General features: G+C 49.2%; 1 protein-coding gene across 1 annotated transcript in view; it reads left to right on the forward strand.

Annotated features, from left to right (window-relative positions):
- Positions 1–24,004, forward strand: part of LOC137209638 (calpain-8-like) — a 101,193-nt gene that overhangs the window by 35,239 nt on the left and 41,950 nt on the right. Inside the window, 3 exon segments of the mRNA XM_067711185.1 lie at positions 3,995–4,276; positions 7,505–7,574; positions 23,555–23,673. Coding sequence (XP_067567286.1) covers positions 3,995–4,276; positions 7,505–7,574; positions 23,555–23,673 — 471 coding nt within the window.

The following is a 24,004-nucleotide window of genomic DNA, read 5'->3' on the forward strand; positions in this document are numbered from 1 at the left end:
TATAGAGAAAAATTCCATGTTCAAAGCCCCTACAAACTGTATCATCTAGTCCATCACCTCATCCCTCACTCCAGCCGCTCTGAAGGATATTAATTGTCCTTCCTGCCTTTACTCTTGCTGCTTCTCTAGTCTCCAATGCCCTTTTCTCACTGCCCTCTTTCAAATCCTAATCATCCTTCAGGTCCCTTAAATCTTCAGGATCCAGCTGGAATGCTACCTCCTCCATGAAGCCTTCCTTATCATCTGTCACCTCAGAACTGGCCGCTCCTTTCTCTGAGTATTGTTCTGTCTCTCCTATAGCATTGAAGTTCCTTGTGGGCAGGGGTGGTGTTTACTTGTCTCTTGATCCTTCTACTTGGTGGCTGCCCCTGCCCAGCAAAGTGTCGGTGCAGAGAAGGCTTGTGGGTTGGAGAGCCAAATGGTCAATGGGCTTCTTTCTCTCAGGTATCCTGCCTCATGGCCTATTGCCCAGGCCAGGGCTTCCCACTGGTAGGCAGTGTAGGTCCTGTGCCCTGGAAAGAACATGGAATTTAAAACCAGGAGACTTGGGCTTCCCTGGTGGTGCAGTGGTTAAGAATCTGCCTGCCAATGCAGGGGACACGGGTTTGAGCCCTGGTCCGGGAAGATCCCACATGCCATGGAGCAACTAAGCCTGTGTGCCACAACTACTGAAGCCTGCATGCCTAGAGCCTGTGCTCCGCAAGAGAAGCCACTGCAGTGAGAAGCCTGCACACTGCAACGAAGAGTAGCCCCTGCTTGCCGCAACTAGAGAAAGCCCATTCACAGCAACGAAGACCCAAGGCAGACAAAAATAAAAATAAATAAATGAATTAATTTAAAAAAATACTGTAAAACAACAACAAAATAAATAAATAAAATCAGAAGACTTAGGGTCAAGTTTGCCAGGTGAGTAACTTTGGGTTAGTCTGACAGTACAATCTACCCATAGACTTGCTGTGACTCTCTAATGGGTCATGGACTTGAAAGTGCTACCTCTATTCAAACGTAAGTTTTTACATTAGTCACACTGGGTCCGCAGGGTCTGGGTTGGCCACTGGGGGGCAGTCTCAGCTAGCCTCCTAGCTGGGCTTGAGCGGATCCACCCTTTCCTGCCAGGGATGAGAGACTGGGGTGGTGTGCGATCCCACAGACCTGGAGAGCGATGAGCCCACACATCTGGCCTTCCCAGCCTTCTGTTTTCTCAGAGCTGGTTAGATACGGATCAGTCTTACAGCTCTGGCACTCTTTGGAGTGATGGGATACTTCCTGTCCTGGGCAGACGGGGAGCCCATCTTTTACCTAGAGACGACTCATGAACACGTGGATCACAGCAGGCCATCTTCTCTGTAATACTATTTTCTTTTATTTAAAAATTTTAATTGAGATATAATTCACATAATCAAAACTCACCATTTAAAAATATACAATTCTGTGATTTTTTTTCATTATATTCACTATGTTGTGCAACCATCACTGCTTATCTAATTCCAGAACATTTCCATCACCCCCGATAAGAAACCTCATACCTATTTGTAGTCAGTCCCCGTTCCCCTCTCTGCTCAGTTTCCGGCAACCAATAATCTACTCTGTTTCTGTGGACTTGCCGATTCCGTATATTTCATATAACTAGAAGCACACAACTTGTGGCCTTTTGTGACTGGCTTCTTTCACTTAGCATAATATTTTCAAGGGTCATCCATGTTGTAGCCTATGTCAGTACTTCATTCCTTTTTATGGCTGCATAATATTCAGTTGCATGGCTGTACTACATTTTGTTGGTCTATTCACGCGTTGACGGACATTGGGCTGTTTCCACTTTTTGGCTACTGTGAATAATGTCTTATGAGCGTCGGAGTAGAAGTTTTTGTGTGGACTTAAGTTTTCAAGTCTGTTTCAATTCCCTGGAGTGGAATGTTACTAGAAGTTACTCTGTCACTCTGAGGAACTGCCAAACTCTCTTCCAAAGTGCCTGTATATTTTCCATTCCCACCAGCGATGTATGAGAACTCTGTAATCCTCTTGCCACTGGACTCACCCCATGCTTGCCTTAGAATTCTGAAATGGGAAGGCCCAGGAGAGAGACTGAAGTTAAGGTTCTGCATGACAAAGAGCTTTGCAGACTTTGTCTGAAAAGCACACTTGGGCTTTGGGGTGATTTGTCTTCCTTGCTGAGGACACAATGCAGCCTTGTCCTTCTGGCCGAGAGGAGCCGCTGTGGATAAGCTGAGCGCTGTATATGAGCTGCACTCACCAACGCTGTTTGCCTAGAAGTGTTCTTACTAGTCGGTGCCGGCAGGTGTGTTTCTGCCCGGCCTCATCGGCCTCTGTTGTGGATCCTGGGCTTCCTGGGTGGACCTGGCAGTGGCTCTTGTGGGGTGTCTGAGGTGTGAGGCTGGGGAGATGTCTGTTCAGGTTGACAGGGCCAGCGGGAACCCGGCTGGGTAACGGGGAGACGTTGGCTGTCAGCTCAGGTGGGGCTGGTGAGCAGAGATGGCTCCTGGCTCGGAAAATGAGGGCTCTCTTCCCAGCAGCTCAGACCTGTCTCCCTAGATGAGGATGAATTTGTTCATGCAGCATCTGGACGTGACAAGGGAGGTGATTTAGGCAGGTGGGGTGGGAAAGACATTGCTAACCCCAAAGGAGACCCTTATGGAGAAGGGAAATTACCAGCTGTGCTTACTCAGTGATTAGATGGAGAAGGGCTTGTTCATTTCAGTCAGTCTAAAGGGAGTGTTCCCGGGAGGCTCGGGGAGAAACCGAAGCAGGGAAGACAATCTCATGAGCTCCCTGCCTGAAGATGCTGGGTCCACTATACCTGGTATGTATCTATCCAACCACTGGGCATCTTATACCTGTGGGTGTTTATTCATTCACTGCTTTCTCCTTTTTTGTCTGTTGTCAAGTCTCCCTCTGCCTCTGTCTCATGAGGACCCTTGTGATTCCATTTAGGGCTACAATAATCTCCCCATTTCAAGATCCTTAATCACCACTGCCAAGATCGTTTTCCAAATATGGTATGTACTATTCACAGGTTCCAGAGTTTGGGACTCAGTATCTTTGGAGGACCATTTTTCAGCCACTCCCCCTCCCAGGTTCAAAAATCACTGACGTTCCAGATCCTTAGGGTAAACCGGGCCTCGGAAATTGGAACCCTGAGAAAAGCGATTAATGCAAGGTCCCAGAGCCCATTTCCCTTCTGAGATTAGAACCCACAACTCTTATTCCCCAGGCCTTCTCTTTCTGGTCCTGGTTCCTAGGAATAACCATGACTGGTACTTTCTGAGTGTTTCTTATGTACTATTCTAAGCAAATTCCGTGTACTATCTCATCACCCTTCCAAACAACCCTATAAGGTAGAACCTACGATTACCTTTCGCTTTACAGGTGAGAAAATTAAGGGGATGAGAGGTTAACTAACTTGCCCAAGGTGACAGAGCTAATTACTGGTGCTGTTGGGCTAGATACCCAGGCAAAGGCCAAAGCCTTCACTTGTAGAGGGACACCTCTGCTTGGGGTTACTCTGATCCACTCCATGAATCACCCTTCTCTGATATTTTTGTCCTCCTAGCGAATATGGAACTAAACTTTTCTGGAAGGAAAGGAGACCCCTCTAACCCCATACCCTCCTGCTGAGAACCAATTCCTTGGAAAATACTGGCCTCAAGCTGCCCAATAAGCCTTCTCATCTCAGCTGATGGGACCAATGGGAAGTAAGCAGGGTCTTGCAATGAGATGGGGATGGATGGCTGTGATCCTAATGGATTTCTTAGGCTAATGGCCTGGGAGGGGCCCTGGAAGTTTCCCAGCCTCCAAATTGTCTGCTGAAAGCAGAAGGGGAGGGTGGGGCAGATTCATTTGCACCTTGGGTACATATCTGTTCCTGGCTGTGACTCACTTCCCTCTGGAGCAGGGCCTCGGGTGAGATGTTTACCTGTTCCACCTCCCCTTCACACTGCCTTACAGCTCCCCTCCCCGTGGGGTGGATCTCTGACAGCACAGAGCAGCTCTGCCCTTCTGTCTACCCCACGGAGCCCTCGACCATGGCAGCGCTGGTGGCTGAGTATCCAAGCAGCAGGCGGCAGCTGAAGGTCTTGGCTCCAACCAGAAAGCCGTGAAGTACTTGGGCCAGGACTTTGAGACCCTGAGGCAGAAGTGCTTGGACTCAGGGGTCCTAGTTAAGGATCCAGAGTTCCCAGCGTCCCCACCAGCCTTGGACTACGAGGATTTTGGACGATGCTCCCCCCAGACTCAAGGCATTGTTTGGAAGCAGCCCGCGGTAAGGAGATGGGTTTGCTGTTGAGTGTCAGGATGGAGGGCCCTCGCTTCTGGTCAAAAGTAGCTGAGGGAGAAGTTATGGTTCTTGGCCCTATGTTCCTGTAACCCGTATTTCAGCCTACCCCCACCCCTCCACTTTAAAAAACATCTTTTCAGAGGTGATAATGTATAGAGGGAAGGCATGCACTGGCTTTGGAAACAGACAAGTTAGATTTGAATCCTGCCTCTGCCTGTGTGGTCTTGGACAGATAATTGCTGTGATCCTCCGTTTTTTCATCTGTAAAATGGTGCTACTGGCATCTTATTTTTCAGTGTTGGTACAAGGACTGGAGATAAAGGTCAGAGCACAGTGCTTGGCATATAACAGGCACAGAAGGCATGGTAGCTATTGCATAGGACCCCTGGGCCAGTGCAAGACGGAAAAAACCAATGCTAGAAGTAATCAGTCCTGGGGTACATTGTGACGTCGTTGCTGAAGTGTGCAGGGTTGTGAATTGTCATTGTTCTATTGAGGCTAGGGAGTGGAGAGGTGGGGCTGGGGGTCTGTGAATACAGATGGGAGTCAGGGACTCTGGGATGCTGTCACTGATTACCCCCCACCCCAGATCTCAAGGGCAAGGGATGTAGAACCATCCCCTCAAAACCTGGGCCCATGACCTACTGCTCTGTGACCCTTGTCAGTGATTTAACCTCAAGGATAGGAGCCTCCCACACACAGAGTGGTTGTGAGAATTGAGATAATCCTTTGAAGTGCTCTGCTCAGTGCCTGGCCCACAAGTCTCATAAGAGAACACGCTTTGCGACCCTTGGCCAGGGGGCCGTTTGTCTTCTAGACCACGATGGGAAAAATCAAGCCATGGTCCTTATTTTCTTGGCAATGGTTGAAGAGGGAAGTTAAGGAGAGAATAACTCCTTGGATGTGGTCAAAATCACCCTTTAACTCCAACTATCTCTACCCCTTCTGTTTTCATCTTATCAATTTTACACAACAGTTACCACCTCTGAGCATAACTCCTTTGCCCTTCTCCCCTCCAGCCCCCCATAGCCACCTTCCATGCCCCTCTGGAACCTATATGGGTGCCCTGGGACGTTGGCAAAATCAAGGTTGGGAACCATGGTTTTATATTCTAGTGTCAAGAGTTGGCAGCCACATTTCATTTCAACAGACAGTTTTTTTAGGCCTCTGTTTTGGGCCAGGCATTGGCTATGCCCTGTTTAGAAAGGTGGCCGGGGAGAAACTGAGCTGGGATCTCGGCTCTGAGGGAGACTGTGAGGAGGCAGACACATGAATAAAGGACCGACATCCTGGGCAGAATGAAGGAAGTGCTAACAGAGGCATCAATCACGGGCATGGCAATGTGGGATGTTAGGACTGAATGATGGAAAGACTTAGGGGAGGAGAATACGTTCGAGTGGAACTGAAGGACCCCCAGGAGCTTGGGGGAGGGGAGATGGATATGGGGGGAGGGGAGAAGATTTCACTCTGTGACCAAAATCAGGTATCTTTAGCCTTTGCCTAGTTTTTCTCTTTCATTTGAAACTCTTAAAGCCCTCACCTCCTCAACCACATTTCACGTTCTCCCCTAAACTGTGTCTTTACCTGGTCTCACTGTCCACATAAATATGATAAATTCAGACTGGAATGCTGATTTGTGCCTGTCAACAAAATGCTATAAAAGCCAGACCATGAGGTAGTAGAACCTGATTAATGTGGAACTGAAGTACTCCCATTATTGGGAGTTTTCAGATGAATAAATAAAAGCTTGTCAGAATGTACCCTCTCCATCCCCAGTCATCAGTGAAGGATTCTCACTCAGCTGCTTTTGACTAGGCTGTGCTCACGTATCACAGGATACATTATAGGACCCAGTTTTATCCTCTAAGATCTTACAGATTATTGAATAGACTCTTGAGTTTGTAATGACCCTGATTCTATCTCTATTGGGAAGGTGCCTTGGAACCTGGGAAAACTCAGCCTGTTCCTAAATGCTTCATTTCTTTCTTCCCTTGAAGTCTCTCAGGGGCCTGCAGGAAGGTTGGGTGTCCAGAAATGAGGTGCACCAATGAGTTCATTTGCTCTTCTTTCCTCCCCTTCCCTCCCCTCCCCCTCCCCCTCCCTTCCCACTTCCTCCCTCCCTCCCCCTTCCCCCCTCCCTCCCTTCCTTCCATCCTCCCTCCCTCCCTCCCTCCCTCCCTTCCTTCCTTCCTTCCTTCCTTCCTCCCTCTCTTTCTTCTTTTTTTCTTAAATTGTGGTAAAATACACACAACATATAATTTACCATCTTAACCATTTTTTTTTTTTTTTTGCAGTACGCGGGCCTCTCACTGTTGTGGCCTCTCCCGTTGCGGAGCACAGGCTCCAGACGCGCAGGCTCAGCAGCCATGGCTCACGGGCCCAGCCGCTCCGCGGCATGTGGGATCTTCCCGGACCGGGACACGAACCCGTGTCCTCTGCATCGGCAGGTGGACTCTCAACCACTGCACCACCAGGGAAGCCCTGTTAGATTTTTTTTTACCCATATGCACATATTTTTTTTAATAGAAAACAAGTTAATCATTTTTTTTAATATTTGGAAGAAAAAAAAAAAAGCCAGTCCAAAGGCACTGTCTTGGCCCATTTAGGTAGGAGCTAGCAGCTTTATACAAGGCTGTAGGGCTGCCACTTTGAGGTAGGTGAGCAGGGAAAGCGTAGGTCAGATGTGGGAATGGAGCTGAGTTCTCCTCTCTGTATAGGACACTTCCTGACGCCTCAGTGTTTCCATCAGCACACGGGGTCATCATTGAGTCAAGTATTTAATGAGCATGTACAGGGTGCAGGGCATTTTGTTAGAGTGTTATACATTAGCCTCATCCTCTCCCTGTAAATAGGGGTGTTGTCTGAATGGGTGAGGTCACAGTTCCTCATGTCATTATCTCAGCCTTTGCCTTTCTCCTACCCTCCCCCCTACCCGCTTTCCCACCCACACACCCACACAGTATGTATAGCGATACAGAGCTGGCCGTGGGCACCAGCTCCTGCTCTGCCACCCCTGGCTGTGTGACTGTGGGTAGCTCTCCTGCCTTCTCTGGGCTTCAGCATCCTCAGCAATAAAAGGCGGTATGTGCAGTAGATGTTCTCCTAGGTCTCTTCCATGAATTTTGGGACTATCAAGTTCTTTCACTCTTGCTGTCACCATCACTGGGCATCTGGTGACTTGGGTTTTGCAATTGCTTTCCCAATTGGTTTCAGGAATTGTTTCCCAGCCCTCAGTTTATCGTTGGTGTAGCCACGCGTGCAGACGTTTGTCAGGGTGTGCTAGGTGAGTAACTGGGGAGAGTCCTATTTGATTTGGGAGAGAGCAGGTGTGTATGTGTAATGAGTAACGTCAGATTACGCTGTTAGAGTTGACCGACTACATTATGTCTGTGACTTATCCGTATGCGTTTGTGTTTTGAGACCGTACTCTCCATTCTGGGTCTGGAATGCTGGAACTACATTTGGTTCCTCCTAACAAGAGATTTTCCATAGGCTCATTTAACCCCTTTTAGTGCTAGAGTCACGAGCCAGAATTATAGGCATGCAGTAGATAACCACGCTGTGCTGTGTTTTGTAGTGACCTTTAAGTGGATGTAATTTGCCCTGTGGAATGACCATGTCTATATAATCATGGGCTGTCATAATAGATGCTCTTAGCATGAGTAAGAAAAGAAGAATCCCAGCTTTCCAGCCAAGCTTCTTTCCAGCCCGGAATCCTGGGATTAAGAAGCTTCACTTCCCAACCTTTCATATTCCCTCCAAATCAGGCTCAGTTAAGTTGAGGAAATAATTTATTTTGTACGTTCTAGCCTTAAGTGTTGGAAACCGAGGTTTTCCTTGATAGCAGATCAGCACTGTTGATCTCATAAGCCCTCCTGATCCCAGGGCATCACAGTTTCTTCACTGAGTGGGACAACACTGACGTTTCAGGGACAACACGGCTCCGAATTGAATTCGCTGGGCTTCCAAACGGCCAGCCAGTGACAGCTTCAGGAAATAGACCTGGAAACGAAGGCAAGAGGAGACAAATCCTATTTGCTGAAAATTAGCCAAAAAAACAAAATCTCAGCATCCACGTGGCCCCGATCACCCTTTATCCTTCAGGAGATTTCCCCTCCATCCTTTTTCTCCTTGTTCCTCCTGTTCTCTTGAGCCTGTGGGAAACTTTTATGATTTTGAATCACCGGCATTTATTTTAAATGCTTCCAATGTTCTCTCCTTTGACGAGTATAGCCGATATCCCCTTAGCCAGAGCTCGTGGTGCGTGAGCACAAAGCAGTGAGAACGATTCGGGTACCACACAGACGCGAGCCCTGTTCCCTGAAAGCCACAGTCTCCTAAGCCTTTGTGTGAGGGCTCACACAGGGGTAGCGTTCTGACCTTTTATTGCTCTGGATGACTGTGCTGTGCCTTTTTCCTTCCAGCTAAATATTTAACCTAATTGAGCACATGTCTCAGGGAAACACAGCTTCTAATCTATGCTTTTAACAGCTTCTTGTTGTAGGTGTTTTGACTTTGGCAAAGGTATTTAATAAGTGTCTTTTAATTGATCAACTTGGATAGATCTTCCTTTGAATAGTTTTAAGCTCAGAGAAAAGAAGCGTTCCCAAAAGAGGCCTGAGCGTTACCATGGTGAGCGTGCGCTGCTGATGGAGCCTGCAGCTAGAGGAGCAGTAAATGAACCTGATTCTCCGAATCCGACTCACGTCAAAGTGAGGGGGCCACGCCGTGGAGGCTGCTCCGGGTTAGCCCTGCTGCAGTGGTGGTTTTTAATGAGCAGAGCGGAAAGCGGGTGTTGAGTCCAATTTCCTGAAGGATGCTGGGTACGGGGCCGGAGGGCCTGTGGACCAGATGGAGCCTCAACGTGTATCGAAGTGGGTGCCTGCACGCCAGGCCTGCAAATCAGCACCAGGGTGGTTGCCAGGAGCTGAGTGACAACAACCTGTGTGGCCTGTGAGACTTGAGCTCGGTGGCGTTAACGATGGGGTGGATCGTGACGAGATTAAGAAGAAAACTTCCTGATCAGAGAACCAGGGGGTGTCATGCTGCACCTGTTGAATCAGGGTGTGACAGGGATTCATGTTTGTTCAGTGCCTTTCAGGCTTGACACAGCCCAGCACAGTGCAGTGGGGTCTATTCCAGGTTTAAAACATCTTTGTTATTATTTTTTATTTATTATTATCTTAAAATTTTATTTATTTATTTTTGGCTGCGTTGGGTCTTCATTGCTGCACGCGGGCTTTCTCTAGTTGCGGTGAGCGGGGGCTACTCTTCATTGCGGTGCGCGGGCTTCTCATTGCTGTGGCCTCTCGTTGCGGAGCACAGGCTCTAGGCGCGTGGGCTTCAGTAGTTGCAGCACATGGGCTCAGTAGTTGTGGCTCACGGGCTCTAGAGCGCAGGTTCAGTAGTTGTGGCGCATGGGCTTAGTTGCTCCGCGGCATGTGGGATCTTCCCGGACCAGGGCTCGAACCCGTGTCCCCTGCATTGGCAGGCGGATTCTTAACCAGTGCGCCACCAGGGAAGTCCTGTTATTATTTTTTAACAGTTGATCTATATAATGAAAATGATGTCCTTTACACAGTTTTGTGTTACCGTGATTTTATTATTATTTTGAATACACACTGTTCAAAAATGAAAACAGCTGAAAGGTCCACCGTGAAGATTCAGCTTCCTGTCTGTCTCCATCTATTCCACTGCTTGCTGTCCTGGAACCTTTTTTTTTTCCTATCCTTTCACTGTTTCTTTATGCAAATTCAAGCAAGTCTAAATACGTATTCTAATTTGTATCCCCTTCTTCCCTTGAAGGCAGCATACTGTAAACATTGTTTAGCACCTTTCCATTATTTGTTATTATTTTACTAAATAAAATGTCTTGGAGCTCTTTCCATGTCAGCGTATGAAGGGCTTCATTCCTTTGTAACCACTCAGAATATTGCAGTCCATTGTGCGAAGTACCAGTTGATTTAGCCTGTCTCCTACTGATGGACACGAGTTATTTTCTCTCTTCAGCTATTATACAAAATGGTGCAGTGAATGTCCTTCTCCGTGGTAGTGTGTGTGTGAGGGTTTTTGTCAGCAGGTTTGAAGTGTGGCTGCTTCAGTCACCATGGAATATCTTTCCCTTCTATTTGATTCCCAGTGCTTAGTGACCTCATATTCAGTCCCACTATCACCACTGTCTTATCTACTCTGAGGAAAGGGCCCAGGACAATCATTTACACTTTAGTGTGAATTTGAGTCAGTGGGCCACCAGAGGATTTGTATATTGAACATTATCTCCAGAGCATGAAAGAATTGTACCGTTACATCTTTAGTTACACCAACTCTCACTAACTTATTTCCTTTTGGTATGAATGCAGACAATGAAGCACAGTAATAGAAATCATGGCTTATATTCATATTACATTACAATTGTTGCAAATAATTCAAAATACCACATATTCATCGTTACCTCATAATTATGGTGCTTATTAGTCGCCACTCCAAAACTTTTATATAGAATGTTAATAAAGAAGTACGAACCTTACCATATTCTAATGTTAAAAACATATGTTGATAACTATTTCAATGTAATTATATTATATATATACGATGTATTTCTCGCCAAGCCAGGCTTCATCCTCGCCATGTGAGCCCCTTGCCTCCCACCAGAGTCTGTGCTCATGTAGAGTCCAGGAGCTAACTTTCTTTGGAGACATTATTATAGGAAGAAAGACTGGGAAGTCTGCAATGCTAAAGATTCAATTGCTCCAGGTAATTCTTACTGTGTAATATGACTTTCTGTTGCGTGACTCAGTCTCTGCCTGAGGGCGGTGTGGTTTGCCTCCACACCAGTAATCAAATGCTATCTGTTGATGAAACAGCCCCCAGACAAAAATCCCTCCCTGGATCCCCAGGCCTGGAGTTCTTCACCCGGACACACTGAGGAGGGGTTCCCTGCAGCTGCAGCCTTACCACGCTTGGTCTTCCTGGCAGAGCCCACGCTCACCAGATCTAGCAAGGGCCACACACACAGCATCCCTCCAGTGTGAGGAGACCTCAGGGCCACACCATAGTGAGAGGGAATAAGTTGTTAAGTGTGGGATTATGCCCTGTCGGGCGCGTCTGCGGTGCCCACTTCCAGTGAAGGCTCATGGTTGGCGCATCACACAGGGAACTGCGGGCACCTCGCTTGTCCCTCTGCTGCCTGTCCCAGCACCGTCTGTCTCTCCTTTGCATGTTGGCCCATGCGTGTCCCTCTGAGGCCTCTGTGTCCACAGAAATAGATTCTGTCCCACCACGAAGTACATGCTTCTGGCTTCTTTCACCCGACGCGGTAAGTCATGACTCTGGACTGGCCAGGACTCCTTTAGTCATTGGCTTCAGAAGTTCAACCCAGCCAGCTTAAAGAAAAAGGAGAAGTTATTGGCTCATCCCACTAGACCGTGGAAAGGGAAGGGCAGTGCTGGCCTCGAGAAGCCTGGATCTAGGGATCTAGGTGTTCCTGGAGCTCTCTCTGCCTGTCCTGTCTCCACTCCACCCTCTTCCATGCCAGGCAGGCTTCACGCAGAAGGAGAGATGACCACTAGGGTTCCAGACTTCAACTTGGTAGTATCGCAAACCACGTTTGATTTTACAGATCTCAGAAAAAGTCTCTGATCTGGTGGTTGGGATCTTTGCCCACTCCTTGGGTTCAGCCAGAGGGGTGAGGTGCTATTTGATTGGCTCAGCTTGGGTCATGGGCTTTGCTCTTCTGACTGCCAGGCTCCCCCCAGACCACAGGGGGGTTCTCCAAAAGAAGGGGGCAGTGTGCAGTGGGCCGACAGAACGGAGAAAGTGTACCTCAATATGCCAGTGGGGTGGCGGGGACCAGGTCTGGCCAGACTGTGCTCTCCCCGCCCCAGGTCACCTTGGTCCTGCCATCTTCTCCCTGCCCCTGAATCCACCACCCTGCAGTGCTCCGGGACATGTCCCTCCCTGAAGGCTGCTCTCTTTCTCTGGATCTGTGCTACCAGCAGTGCCTAATTCAGCACCCCGGGTGCAAAAAGCCCCCCAGGGAGACCTGGGTCTTCATGGTCTGCCTGTGACTTCACCACCTCAGTTTGCACAGCTGTACAGTGGGCTTGTAATCAAACCCAGCCTGCCGGGTGGTTGCGATGAGTAGAGAATTGACATGGCTCCTCGTCCTCCCGGAAGAGGGCACTGCGATGGGCAGAAGGGGTTGTAATAACCCTGGGAGCCCTGCCTGTGTGTTCCATGGGACTGACTCTCTTCTGCATCTCTATAATCCACCGTGCCTGGGGTGTAGCAGGGCTCCGTGAATGTTTACTGGACTTCTGATCTGTTACCTAAGCCCTTTGCCTTGTATCACTATTAAATCATGAAGACAGGGGTATCTTACATCAGAGGCTACTTGTGTTTTTTCTTCCTTCTTTGCCAATATCACTCTTGGCCATCAGGCTGGATCAGGTATTTCGAATAAAGAAATCCCAACCTGGGGACTCCCCTGGTGGTACAGTGGTTAGGACTCGGCACTTTCACTGCAAGGGGCCTGGGTTCGATCCCCAGTTGGGGAACTACGATCCTGCAAGCCGGGAGGCACCGCCAAAGGAAAAAAAAGAAAAAATAAAATTCCCATCCTGAAGGTGACTACATGTCTTTATTATTATTTATTTATTTATTTATTTTTGCGGCACGCGGGCCTCTCACTGTTGTGGCCTCTCCTGTTGCGGAGCACAGGCTCCAGACGCGCAGGCCCAGTGGCCATGGCTCACGGGCCCAGCCACTCCGCGGTGTGTGGGATCTTCCCGGACCGGGACACGAACCCGTGTCCCCTGCATCGGCAGGTGGACTCTCAACCACTGCGCTACCAGGGAAACCCTCCCCTGTATTTTTGATTGTTTTGTGTTGGGTGGTAATTGCTAATAATAGGAGCCTTATTGAAGGCTTTTCTCTGCAGCCGGCACCAAGCTAAGCACTTTCATAGATTATCTCCTTTTTATCTTTATAACAACTCCAAGAAGTAGCAACTGTATCATGCCATTGCCCTGTAAGTAGCTGCTACTAGATGAGGTAGGTCAGAAGGTGAACCAAAAGTTAATGAGGGGTGGGGGAGGAGTAGTGAAGGTAGATGCAAAGCGGGGATTTGAGGAGAGGCTAAGGAGAAGCTGTGTGTGGTCTCAGGGGAGGAGAGAAGGCTCCTGAAACTTCATGATCGTCTTGCCCAGGAGTCTAGGGCGCAGTATTTCATATAGGGGGATAATCCAATTTGCTTCGGCTTCCGAGGGCTCTGCAGGGCGTGGAAAGGCAGGAAGCTAGTCATCCTGCTGCACTAGACCTGGCTCGGACACTGACTGACCTTGACGTCCCGTAGCTGCTCAGGGCCTCAGCTGTACAGATCTGGAAAGTGGGGATTAAATGTCCCCTTCACCCGGTGCAGAGCCTGAGAGGTTCAAATGTAGGAAGGCACTCTCCTTTTTGGGGGGATGCTGACGAAGGGGGGGCCTTATGTGATTTCAGGGGAATTCTTGGAGGGCGAAGGGCTGAGCTTCGGGTGCCTTTTTGTTCTCATCTCCATTTTGAAAGAGCGCACCCGGCCCAGAAACCGTTGGATTCACCTACTTTGGGATTTGGCAGGATTTATCAGGGGCCAGGCACGCACGGTCCATTAGCCCAGAGTACACCTGCAGGCTCCAAGGAGGTGCAGAGAACGGGCACTTTACACGTAACTCAGAGCGGGAGGTGGTAGTGCTGAATGGACCCGGGCAGAGCAGGGTCCATTGTGACTTGTGAGTGTGACTGGTTCCCAGACGCATTGAGGGAAAGAGACCACTGCAGACAGAGCCCGAGAGCCACCACCTACTAGCCCAGGAGACACTGAGGCTCCTGTTTAGCCCTGGATACGGGAAGGCCACTGGAGTTGTCCCTTCTGAGCAGAAGTGTCGCTTATCGCGGGAGACTTTCTGAAAGCTCGTCTCAGACAGCGCCTCTGGAGTCCCTGTGATCTACAACCGCTTTCACCTTCCCCAGGAGCCCTGCCTAGGGAAGTGGGAACTAACTAAATTTAGTCCAGCTCAACTTAAAACTTTGTCCAACCCAGAAGTTGAAACAGTCTTTTCTGGTGTAACTCGGTCCCTTTTGGGAAGGGAAGACTCTTCAGTCCTCCAGATTCTTCTCCTCTGTCCTCTCCTCCCCAAGATGGCCATATGGGGCCTCCTGTGCACTGGCCATGTCTGCTGAAGGGGTGGTTGGTCTGCTTCCTGCCCTGCCTTCTGGTGGCATCACACTGGTGGCCTCTGTCCCTTATTTGCTGAGGCCACAGGGGAACTCAGGGGGTTTCCTGAGTGTCAGGCAGGCACCTCTGTCCATCACGGCTCACCACGCTCTTAATTCTGTGGGGGCTGCCCATGCCTTCTCTGGTGCAGAACTTCTCCCCACAATGGTTTTCTCTCTGAGTCCCACCTGGGGAGGGTGTCCTCTGGGCTCACCTCACCCCATTTGGGCCCCTCCTCCTTGCTCTGGACTTTTGAAGCCCACCTCTTCCTGCCCATCTCTCTCTGCCCTCCCTGAAGCTGTATTGGCAAGTGGGGTCAGGGTAGAGGGAAGCTGGCTTGCCCACAGGGGACCATTCATCAAGATACGTAAGAGGCCCCCTAAAAATATGTCTGCTGTTACATGTACATCCATGTGCATCTTTTATATTTCTTATGTCCTGATGTCCTCTCTTCCAACTGGAGGTTGATATTTATGTATATTCTTAAACATCTCTCTTGTTGCAAATAAGTCCTTTGTGCTTAAATGATCCTATACAATAAACTGTGAGGTACAAACCCATTTTACAGATTAGAAAACAGGATCGTAAGAGTTAAGGGTTGGCTACAGGTCACTCAGCAGACAAGTCAGGGCCTGAGGATTTAAACCCGGGCTTTCTGAGGGCAAAGGCCATGTTATTTTGACTTTTCTAAGCTTGTGGTTCCCCGAGGGCAGGGACCACGCCTTTTACATCTCTCTTGTCCCAGTGTCCTACATGAGCAATGATTGCTAAATGCTGGTGAGTGATGATGACATGTAAGAACTACTTCCAAATCCTGAAGGAAGGGAACCTCTCAAACATATGTTTTCCAAGGAGGGTTGGAGGCTGGTACGAGATAGGGGAGATTTACAAATGATTCGAAGAGGACAGGAATGTGAATGGAGTGTTCTGCTAGGCTGTGGGGGGTGTGAACATGGCTGATTCACTCACTCCCCTCGCCCTGTGCACAGCCCGGCCAGCCTGGGTAGGCACTGCTCCAGGGAGTGATGTGGCTTGGGGGAGCAGGTAACAATAATCTCAGAGTAAACAGGGGCCCTGAGGATGTCAAAAGGCCACTGCAGAGCTGGAGCCCGATGTCTATCTGTGCTCCAGGGCTAAGCCTGGGGAGAGGGCAGAGGGGTATCTGGGATGGAGGCTGGCTGCAGGAAGGGGGCTGGGGGGATCCAGTGGAAATGATGTCGTCCAGTTTCAGAAATGTCTAGCTTTGCCTCTGCTTGCGGAGGTGAGGGCTGGCATCTCTATGATTTGCAGGGAAAGAGGAATGGCGGAATGATATAGCTCAGAGGGGTGCGCAGGGGGTCAAATGGTCACTCTTCCAAATCCAGGTGGGTGGGCCTGAGTCTAATCGTGCTACACCCGAGGTCTTGAGACGAGCACATGTTGGAAGCTGGGTAAGATGACACCCTACTCTGGCTTGGGTGCCGACCTTGATGACCGAGTCAGAGCCTTCCTCTGGCTGTTATAATTTTCTTTAACCAGGGCAGACAGGAGTGAGAGAAGGAAGGGGGAAGCAGAACGTGGTTCCCAGAAGACTCTAGGAGTAATAGACTAAAGAAACATCATTATCATTCTCATTACTGACGTTTTCATACTGCGCAGTTGTTGAAAACCGGAGACTTATGCAAAGCCGTTTTGTCCAACCTCCCTCCAGTGCAGACTTTCCTCAACTCCTGATTTTACTGTGGTCGTTCTGGCTCATGAGGTCTCGATGCGGGGGAAATGATCCTCCATCCCCCAACCCAGGGGATGTTTGGCAGTGTCTGCCATCATTTTAGGCTGTCACACTGGGAGGCAGGTGCTACTGGCATCTAGTGGGTAGAGGCCAGGGATGCTTTTGAACATCTGTCGTGCACAGGAGAGCCCACAGCACAGAATTATCCCGACCAAAGTGTCAGCAGTGCTCAGTTAGAGAAACCTGCTCCAGCTGGATACACTATGTTATAGGAGCTTTGTAGTTTAATTTCTTGTTCAGTTTTAATATTTTTTCCTTTTTTAATTGAAGTATAGTTGATTTACAATGTTGTGTTGTTTTCGGCTGTCCAGCAAAGTGAGTCAGTTATATATATATATATATATATATATATATATATATATATATACTCTTTTTCAGATTCTTTTCCGTTATGGGTTATTACAAGATATTGAATAGAGTTCCCTGTGCTATACAGTAGGTCCTTGTTGTCTAACTATTTTATAAATAGTAGTGTGTATCTGCTAATCCCAAACTTACGGGAACTTTATTAACTAAGACAGTAGCTCTAAATTCTCAGTCTGGTTCTAGTCTTTAAAAAATTTTTAATGTCACATTTCTTTTTTAAAAAATTAATTAATTTTTGGCTGCTTTGGGTTTTCGTTGCTGTGCGAGGGCTTTCTCGAGCGGGGGCTAATCTTCGCTGTGGTGCGCAGGCTTCTCATTGTGGTGGCTTCTCTTGTTGTGGAGCACGGGCTCTAGGCGCACAGGCTTCAGTAGTTGTAGCACGCAGGCTCAGTAGTTGTGGCTCGCGGGCTCTAGAGCTCAGGCTCAGTAGTTGTGGCACACGGGCTTAGTTGCTCCGCGGCATGTGGGATCTTCCCAGACCAGGGCTCGAACCCATGTCCCCTGCATTGGCAGGTGGATTCTTAACCACCGTGCCACCAGGGAAGCCCCTGGTTCTAACCTTATACAGTATTCATGTATGCTGTTTTATCTCTCCCTGCTCGAGATATCAACCACAAAATGGGCTAAGCCATGAGACTTTCCTGCTGGTAATTAGGATATGAATTGTCAGATCCCATCTGACACTTTGCTACCTACGTGACTTCATTCAAGGAAGTATTTTGTGCCGGGGCCTCCAGTCAGCTCTCGATCTAGCCTGAGAGATGGGCATTGTCGACAAAGCCAGCACGGCCGCAAGTGTGTGTTGTATGTGTTTTAATGTCGCCAAAAAGGCAGGAACTGAATGCCGAGGACTGGAAAAGGCAGGTTCACCCACGGGAGGGAGGGGAGGAGGGAGGCTCTGGTGATTGCTTGGCACTAATGTGCAGAGCGAAGACAGCAGCCTGAGTGTGAAACACTGCAGCCGCCTTACCGCGAAGAGGGGACATGGAGGCCTCAGCTGGGGCAGAACATTAAAGATGGATTTTTGGAGAACAAGCACACATTAGCAGGTCAGAATCTCTGCGTTACATTCAGATGTGCAATCATCATGGCATCCTTTACCTTCCTCGACTGCTCTCGAGGAAGCCCTAGTTTGCACTGACCATGAGGTGGGGGGAAACGTCAACTAGCCAATAAAAGGTATTTTCTGCCTCTGCCTGTTTCGGGCTCTTGTCTCTTTCGGATAAATATTCCTCCTTCAGCCACTCTGTTTGGGGGCTTTCTTGCTTCTTCAAGGCTGGCCCCTCTCCGGCCTCCCCAGGACAGTGCCCACATGGAAGGAAAGGCTGAACGTCCCCCAGCCTATGGGAGAAGAGTGGCTGGCCCTCGGGTGCCCGCTGCTGTCCTCTGGGTCCCACTGTTCTCCTGGGACGAGCGTGTGGTGTGATCTGTTCTGCTGGTGCTGTCGGGGTCCAGTGGACCTTCCCTGGCTGACCGAGGCCCGACTCGGTGCGCTGTCACGCCTCGGGCCTGGCCCTGAGCCACGCGGTCGCCATGGCCTCTGTGGTGGGATTGATGTGCCTTCTCCCTGCCCTCAGCTCAGTCACTATCTGACGGCAGAGGGAGACTTGGGGGCGCCCTTTACCACCTTCTCTCACCTCCTCTCCACCTGAGCACTCCGTGTTACCATTTTTATTCTGCTCCCACGTGCCCCGTGGGAAGCAGGGCGTAAATGCTCTCTGCTTCAGCTTCTCTTTAATCTCTCTGTGGTTTTTCTATTGTACCTGCTCCGGCCATTGTTCAACCTCAAGGCGGAAGAGGGGCGATGCAAGCAGTTCCAATGTCTGACCTTTTCTCCTTTTTCCCGTCTCCTCTCCTGCTTGTAGTCCGGAAGCATCTCCACTTCCCCCCTGATGTCTGGAAAATTCTCTTAAGTCATAGCCCAAGTTCTTGCTACCTAGGGTTTGTCATAACACTAGGTGTTTAGATCATCAAGCTTTGATAACATGTAAATGGAATTTTTGAATTTAGAGTTGTTTTTTTTTTTTAAGAAAACCTGACTCAGGATTATTCTCTCTTTCTTTTTATTTTTTTATTTTTTTGTGGTACGCGGGCCTCTCACTGTTGTGGCCTCTTCCGTTGCGGAGCACAGGCTCCGGACGCGCAGGCTCAGCGGCCGTGGCTCACGGGCCCAGCCACTCCGTGGCATGTGGGATCTTCCCGGACCGGGGCACGAACCCGTGTCCCCTGCATCAGCAGGCGGACTCTCAACCACTGCGCCACCAGGGAAGCCCCAGGATTATTATTTCTTGATTGGCTTAAAATGCGTTTTTGACAGAGCAGAGCAAAGACTTCATTGTAGTGGCTGGGGTCTGCCTGCTGTTTACTAGAAGCCCTGAAGCCTGCTGATGCAGTGGGTGAGGAGATCGAGGGGAGCATTATTTCAGCGGAGTAAAAAAATAAATCAGTTTATTACTTTAATAAATATTAAACCCATTACGTATATAACCTGAAGAAGGAGTAGGAAGAAGAAAGCTCAGCTGGTCGCAGACCCCCCGTAAGGTCAGTGACGCAAAACCCTCCCCCTCCAGCTCCCTGGTCAGCCAACACTCTAACCAGGACCCGCCCTTGCTGGAAAGTGGCTGGAGAGGCGGGCATTGTCCATCAAGACTCTTTCCCAGCTTTTTCTGTCCACCCTATTCACCACCAACCTTAGGTCCAAAAGCCTCTCAGTTGCCTTCGGAAATTAAACTTATGCTCAAGGTCCAAGCCATGTGTCCACGGAGGAGAACGTGATGAATGTGTACAAGCATCCAGGCAGATCCCCAAACACGTTTCTGAAATGTTTTGAGTGACGGCATAAATGTCTGTCTTCCCAAGAGAGCTCTCAGAAGAGGAACACGCTCACTGGATCTGTGCCTTAGAGAAAACATCTTTGTGATGACAGCGCGTGCACACCTTACAGAGTCCCTGGCAGGCATCCCAAAGCCCGTGTACGCACTGCATCTCCTTGCAGCTCTGTGTTGGCCCTGAGAGCCAGGTGGACCCCGGGAAATGGCAACAGTGAGTCAGATGAAGAGAAAGTTAAACTCTCTTCCAGCTGGGCAGCCCCTTTTGATGTCAGCAACTGAGGGGCACTTTGTGTCCGTGCTGTGAATTGTAATGACTACGGGATGTTCCAGGTGGGCTGTTGGAAGCAGCTGTGTGGGAGCAAGAATGGCAGTATCAGAAGAGAGCCAGGATTGCACCTCATCATGAGGGCAGGTGCTGCTCTGACCTCTGTGAGAGGCCACCTGGCACAGGGAGGGCTGCAGCCCAGTCATCTGCCCCTCCCCAGAGACCTGCGCCTCCGCCATGGCCTTCCCTTATCTCCCTCTACCCCCGAGCTCTAGAGGCAGGGGCCCCTGATGCTGGCTTAGGTGGCCCCTGTCAGATTCAACGCATGTCCTCATTGGGCTCCACCTCTCCAGACACCAGGGAGATTCAGGTGCAAACGTGTAGGTGCTGTTGGGGATTTGCACAAGAACAAAATATGAGTCATTGATTCATTTGGTCACATATTTACTTAAAAAACAATTTTAAGGGACTTCCCTGGTGGCTCAGTGGTTAAGAATCCACCTCCCAATGCAGGGAACACAGGTTCAAGCCCTGGTCCGGGAAGATCCCACATGCTGCGGAGCAACTAAGTCTGCGATCCACAACTACTGAGCCTGCGCTCTAGAGCCCGCGAGCCACGACTACTGAAGTCCGTGCACCTAGAGCCCGTGCTCCGCAACAAGAGAAGCCACCGCAGTGAGAAGCCCGCGCACCGCAATGAAGAGTAGCCCCCACTTGACACGACTAGAGGAAGCCTGTGCGCAGCAATGAAGACCCAACGCAGCCAAAAATAAATAAATAAATGAGTAATTTTTAAAAAAGATGATGAAAAAATAAATAAATAATTTTTAAAGTCTTTTTCATTAAAGTATAGTTGATTTACAATATTTGTGTACAGCAAAGTGATTCAGTTTTATGTATATATATATTTTCTCATATTCTTTTCTATTATGGTTTATTACAAGATATCGAATATCTTGTCCTACCTGTGCTATATGGTAGGACCTTATTGTTTATCCGTTTGATACAGAGTAGTTTGTATCTGCTAACCCCAAACTCCTAATTTATCCCTCCCCCCTTTCCCCTTTGGTGACCATAAGTTTGCTTTCTGTGTCTGTGAGTCTGTTTCTGTTTGGTAAATAAGTTCATTTGTGTGCTATTTTAGATTCCACATATAAGTGATATAGATCATATGATATTTGTCTTTCTCTGCACATCTTTATTTTTATTCATCAGACGGTCATTGAGCCCCTACTCTGTGTCAGCCACCCGCTGGGGATGCCAGGATGGGGAATCCACATCCCTGTCCTGCAGGAAGAGATTGCAGAGACAGTCTTGTTCAAGTCACCCAAGAAGGTGCTGGGGGCTCTGAGGAGGGAGCACACGGGACACCGAAGTGGGTCAGGGATTGGATTGGGAAGCAGCTTGGGCACAGAGAAGTATAAACAAGGTCTTTAGGAAACACAAAGAAAAAGAGGTGACCTGCGGCTGGAGAATGAGAAGCATCAGGGAAGGCTTCGTGGAGGCGGGGAAAGAGGGTGGTGCTGCACGCAGCAAGGACTCTACAAGCCGAGGGGACGGATGAGTGAAAGCGTGTGCCGGAAAAGACCAGGGCGTGGTGTGTGCAGATGCGAGTTCGACTGGAGATCAGACTCATGGTGGGAGGACAGTGGGAAGCAGGCTGGGGAAGTAGGGTGGAGGCATATTGGGAAGGATCTTGAGGCCCTGTTAGTTTTTATCTTGTTCTTAAGCAATGGAGGAAGTTGAAGATTTCTGAGCAGAGGAAAGAGGTGGTCACAGGTGTTGACAGGAAGAAGGCTGGAGTGAGAGGAGAAAACCTGTTATTTTATCCACTCTTTGGAAGTTGCCTTTGAATGAGGTACTGCCCCCCTTGGGTCTTCTTTAGTGAGAAGCCACAGTCCCGTGCCTGCTGTACCAATTCTTATCTCCTCCGGCTCTGGTCCCACCTGGGGGCCCACTGCCATCGGGGGGAGGGCGTTTGTCAGGAGCAGGGCTGGCTTCTGGGTCAGAAAAGCTCTTCAAAAAGTAACTGTGTGTGAGAGACGGAGAGAGAGAGAGAGACTATATGAGGCTGGTCGGGGAAAGGAAGAGGGAAAGGAATTCATTTGGGACCAAATCATGAGCCTCTCTGTTGAGAGAGATGAGGGCAGATAGAGCAAAGGGTTTTCTAGGGTAACCTGGTGACGGAGCCGTACTGAGCAGATGATGGGTCCTCAGAGGTGGGTTCCTGTGTCGCAGTTTCCTGACCACTTGCTCAGGCAGCCCACGTCTGAGAGAACCGTGGCGTGTTCATCCTGGACTATGTGTACAGCTTGGGCCACAGCGTGGAAAGAACACAGAGAGTTAGACGAGGTCCTCAGAGGGTCTCTGAATGGTTGAAGGGGCTTTTATCTGAAGATATGGTGAAGAGCTTCAGATTTTTTTTTGTGAACGAAGTGAAGGCTGAGGCACACAGGCTAGATTTTGGAGCCATTTGATGGGAATAGGAATGGGAGGAACTTGTCTCCAAGCCCTAAACTCCTGGAGGTAGGGCTCTGGAGTGAAACTGGGAAGAGGCAGCCGTCGGGCCAGTAAGATGAAATATTCCTTCACACGATGAGCAGCATACGTAAGCACACTGAGATCTCAGAGACTGTTGTAGAAGAAGCCTATAAATGAGATGTGAGACAAATTTACATCAATTCCAGGATGATAGATCCACCACAGGATGCTAAGGTCAGTAAAGGGTGTCTGCGGCTGTGCTTAATCTTTTGAAGTCGACACCACAGGGGATAATGGTGCCTTCCGTGGAGGTACTGCTCAGGGGCACGGGTCTGGGGGGTCCCGACTTGTACAGAAAGCAGTTTTCTCTTTTCTTCTGCACTTACTTGGATCTCCAAAGTGACCAACACTGAGCCCTAACATTTTTAACCTCTCTTGATTTTTATTTCTTCTGACTAAAAGTATGATCTTTTCATGCTAATCAATATCTCAGAAGTCTTATCAGCTGTCATGGTGAGCTCTGAAACATAAAAGGGCAGTCCTCCAACAGACACGAAGAGACAACTCTCCGTTATCCAAGGTCAAGCGGAGCAAGGAACACACACACACACACACACACACACACACACACGCATCCTGAGCTGGCCAAATAGCTTCAGTGTTTCCTCCAACCAAATGTTTTCTTAAAGTTGTTATTAAGGAATCAAAGAGGATGATTTTTTTTTAACATCTTTATTGGGGTATAATTGCTTTACAATGGTGTGTTAGTTTCTGCTTTATAACAAAGTGAATCAGTTATACATATGTTCCCATATCTCTTCCCTCTTGCGTCTCCCTCCCTCCCACCCTCCCTATCCCACCCCTCTAGGTGGTCACAAAGCACCCAGCTGATCTCCCTGTGTTATGCGGCTGCTTCCCACTAGCTATCTATTTTACGTTTGGTAGTGTATATATGTCCATGCCACTCTCTCACTTTGTCACAGCCCACCCTTGCCCCTCCCCATATCAAAGAGGATGATTTTTGCTTCTTTCTTTCTTTCTTTGCACTTTCTACTCCACTGATTGAGAGCTTAGGACATGTGGAATGGTCAGCCTGTGGCAGGTGGGGGGAAGGGAGAAGCTCAGAACTTCCAAGGAGGCAGCAGGACCTTCAGACACTGGAGGCAAGGAGTCCCAGACTATCTGACCCAGAAGGGAGTCATGTGACTCTGGATTGAATGGGCCAGTGAGGCTCAGAGAAAGCAGGGACCCTGCATGCCTGACCTGACTAGTGCGTGTCGCCCATGACATGGTGCAGGTGACTGCTGGCTTCTGGCGGCCGTTGCCTCCCTTACCTTGAATGAAGAGCTGCTCTACCGCGTGGACCCCAGGGACCAGAACTTCCAGGAGAACTACGGGGGAATCTTTCATTTTCAGGTATCCTGGCTTGCTCACAGCCCTTGACAGTACTTTCCATAGTCTTGGGACCCATGCCGAGAATCAGAAATCTGGGTTTGGGGCCCAGTAGCCTAGGTTTTAATAATCCCTCCAGGGGATTCTGATGCGTGCTTGAGTTTGAGAAACTTTGCTTTAACATGTCCATCCAAGCATCCACACATCCATCCCCTCTTGTCTCCCCCAGGCCATGTGACCTTGAGGAAGGCACCTTGTTTTTGTTTTTGCGGTACGCGGGCCTCTCACTGCTGTGGCCTCTCCCGTTGCGGAGCACAGGCTCCGGACGCGCAGGCTCAGCGGCCATGGCTCACGG

This window comes from Pseudorca crassidens, chromosome 2, assembly GCF_039906515.1.
Source record: "Pseudorca crassidens isolate mPseCra1 chromosome 2, mPseCra1.hap1, whole genome shotgun sequence".
NCBI lineage: Eukaryota > Metazoa > Chordata > Mammalia > Artiodactyla > Delphinidae > Pseudorca > Pseudorca crassidens.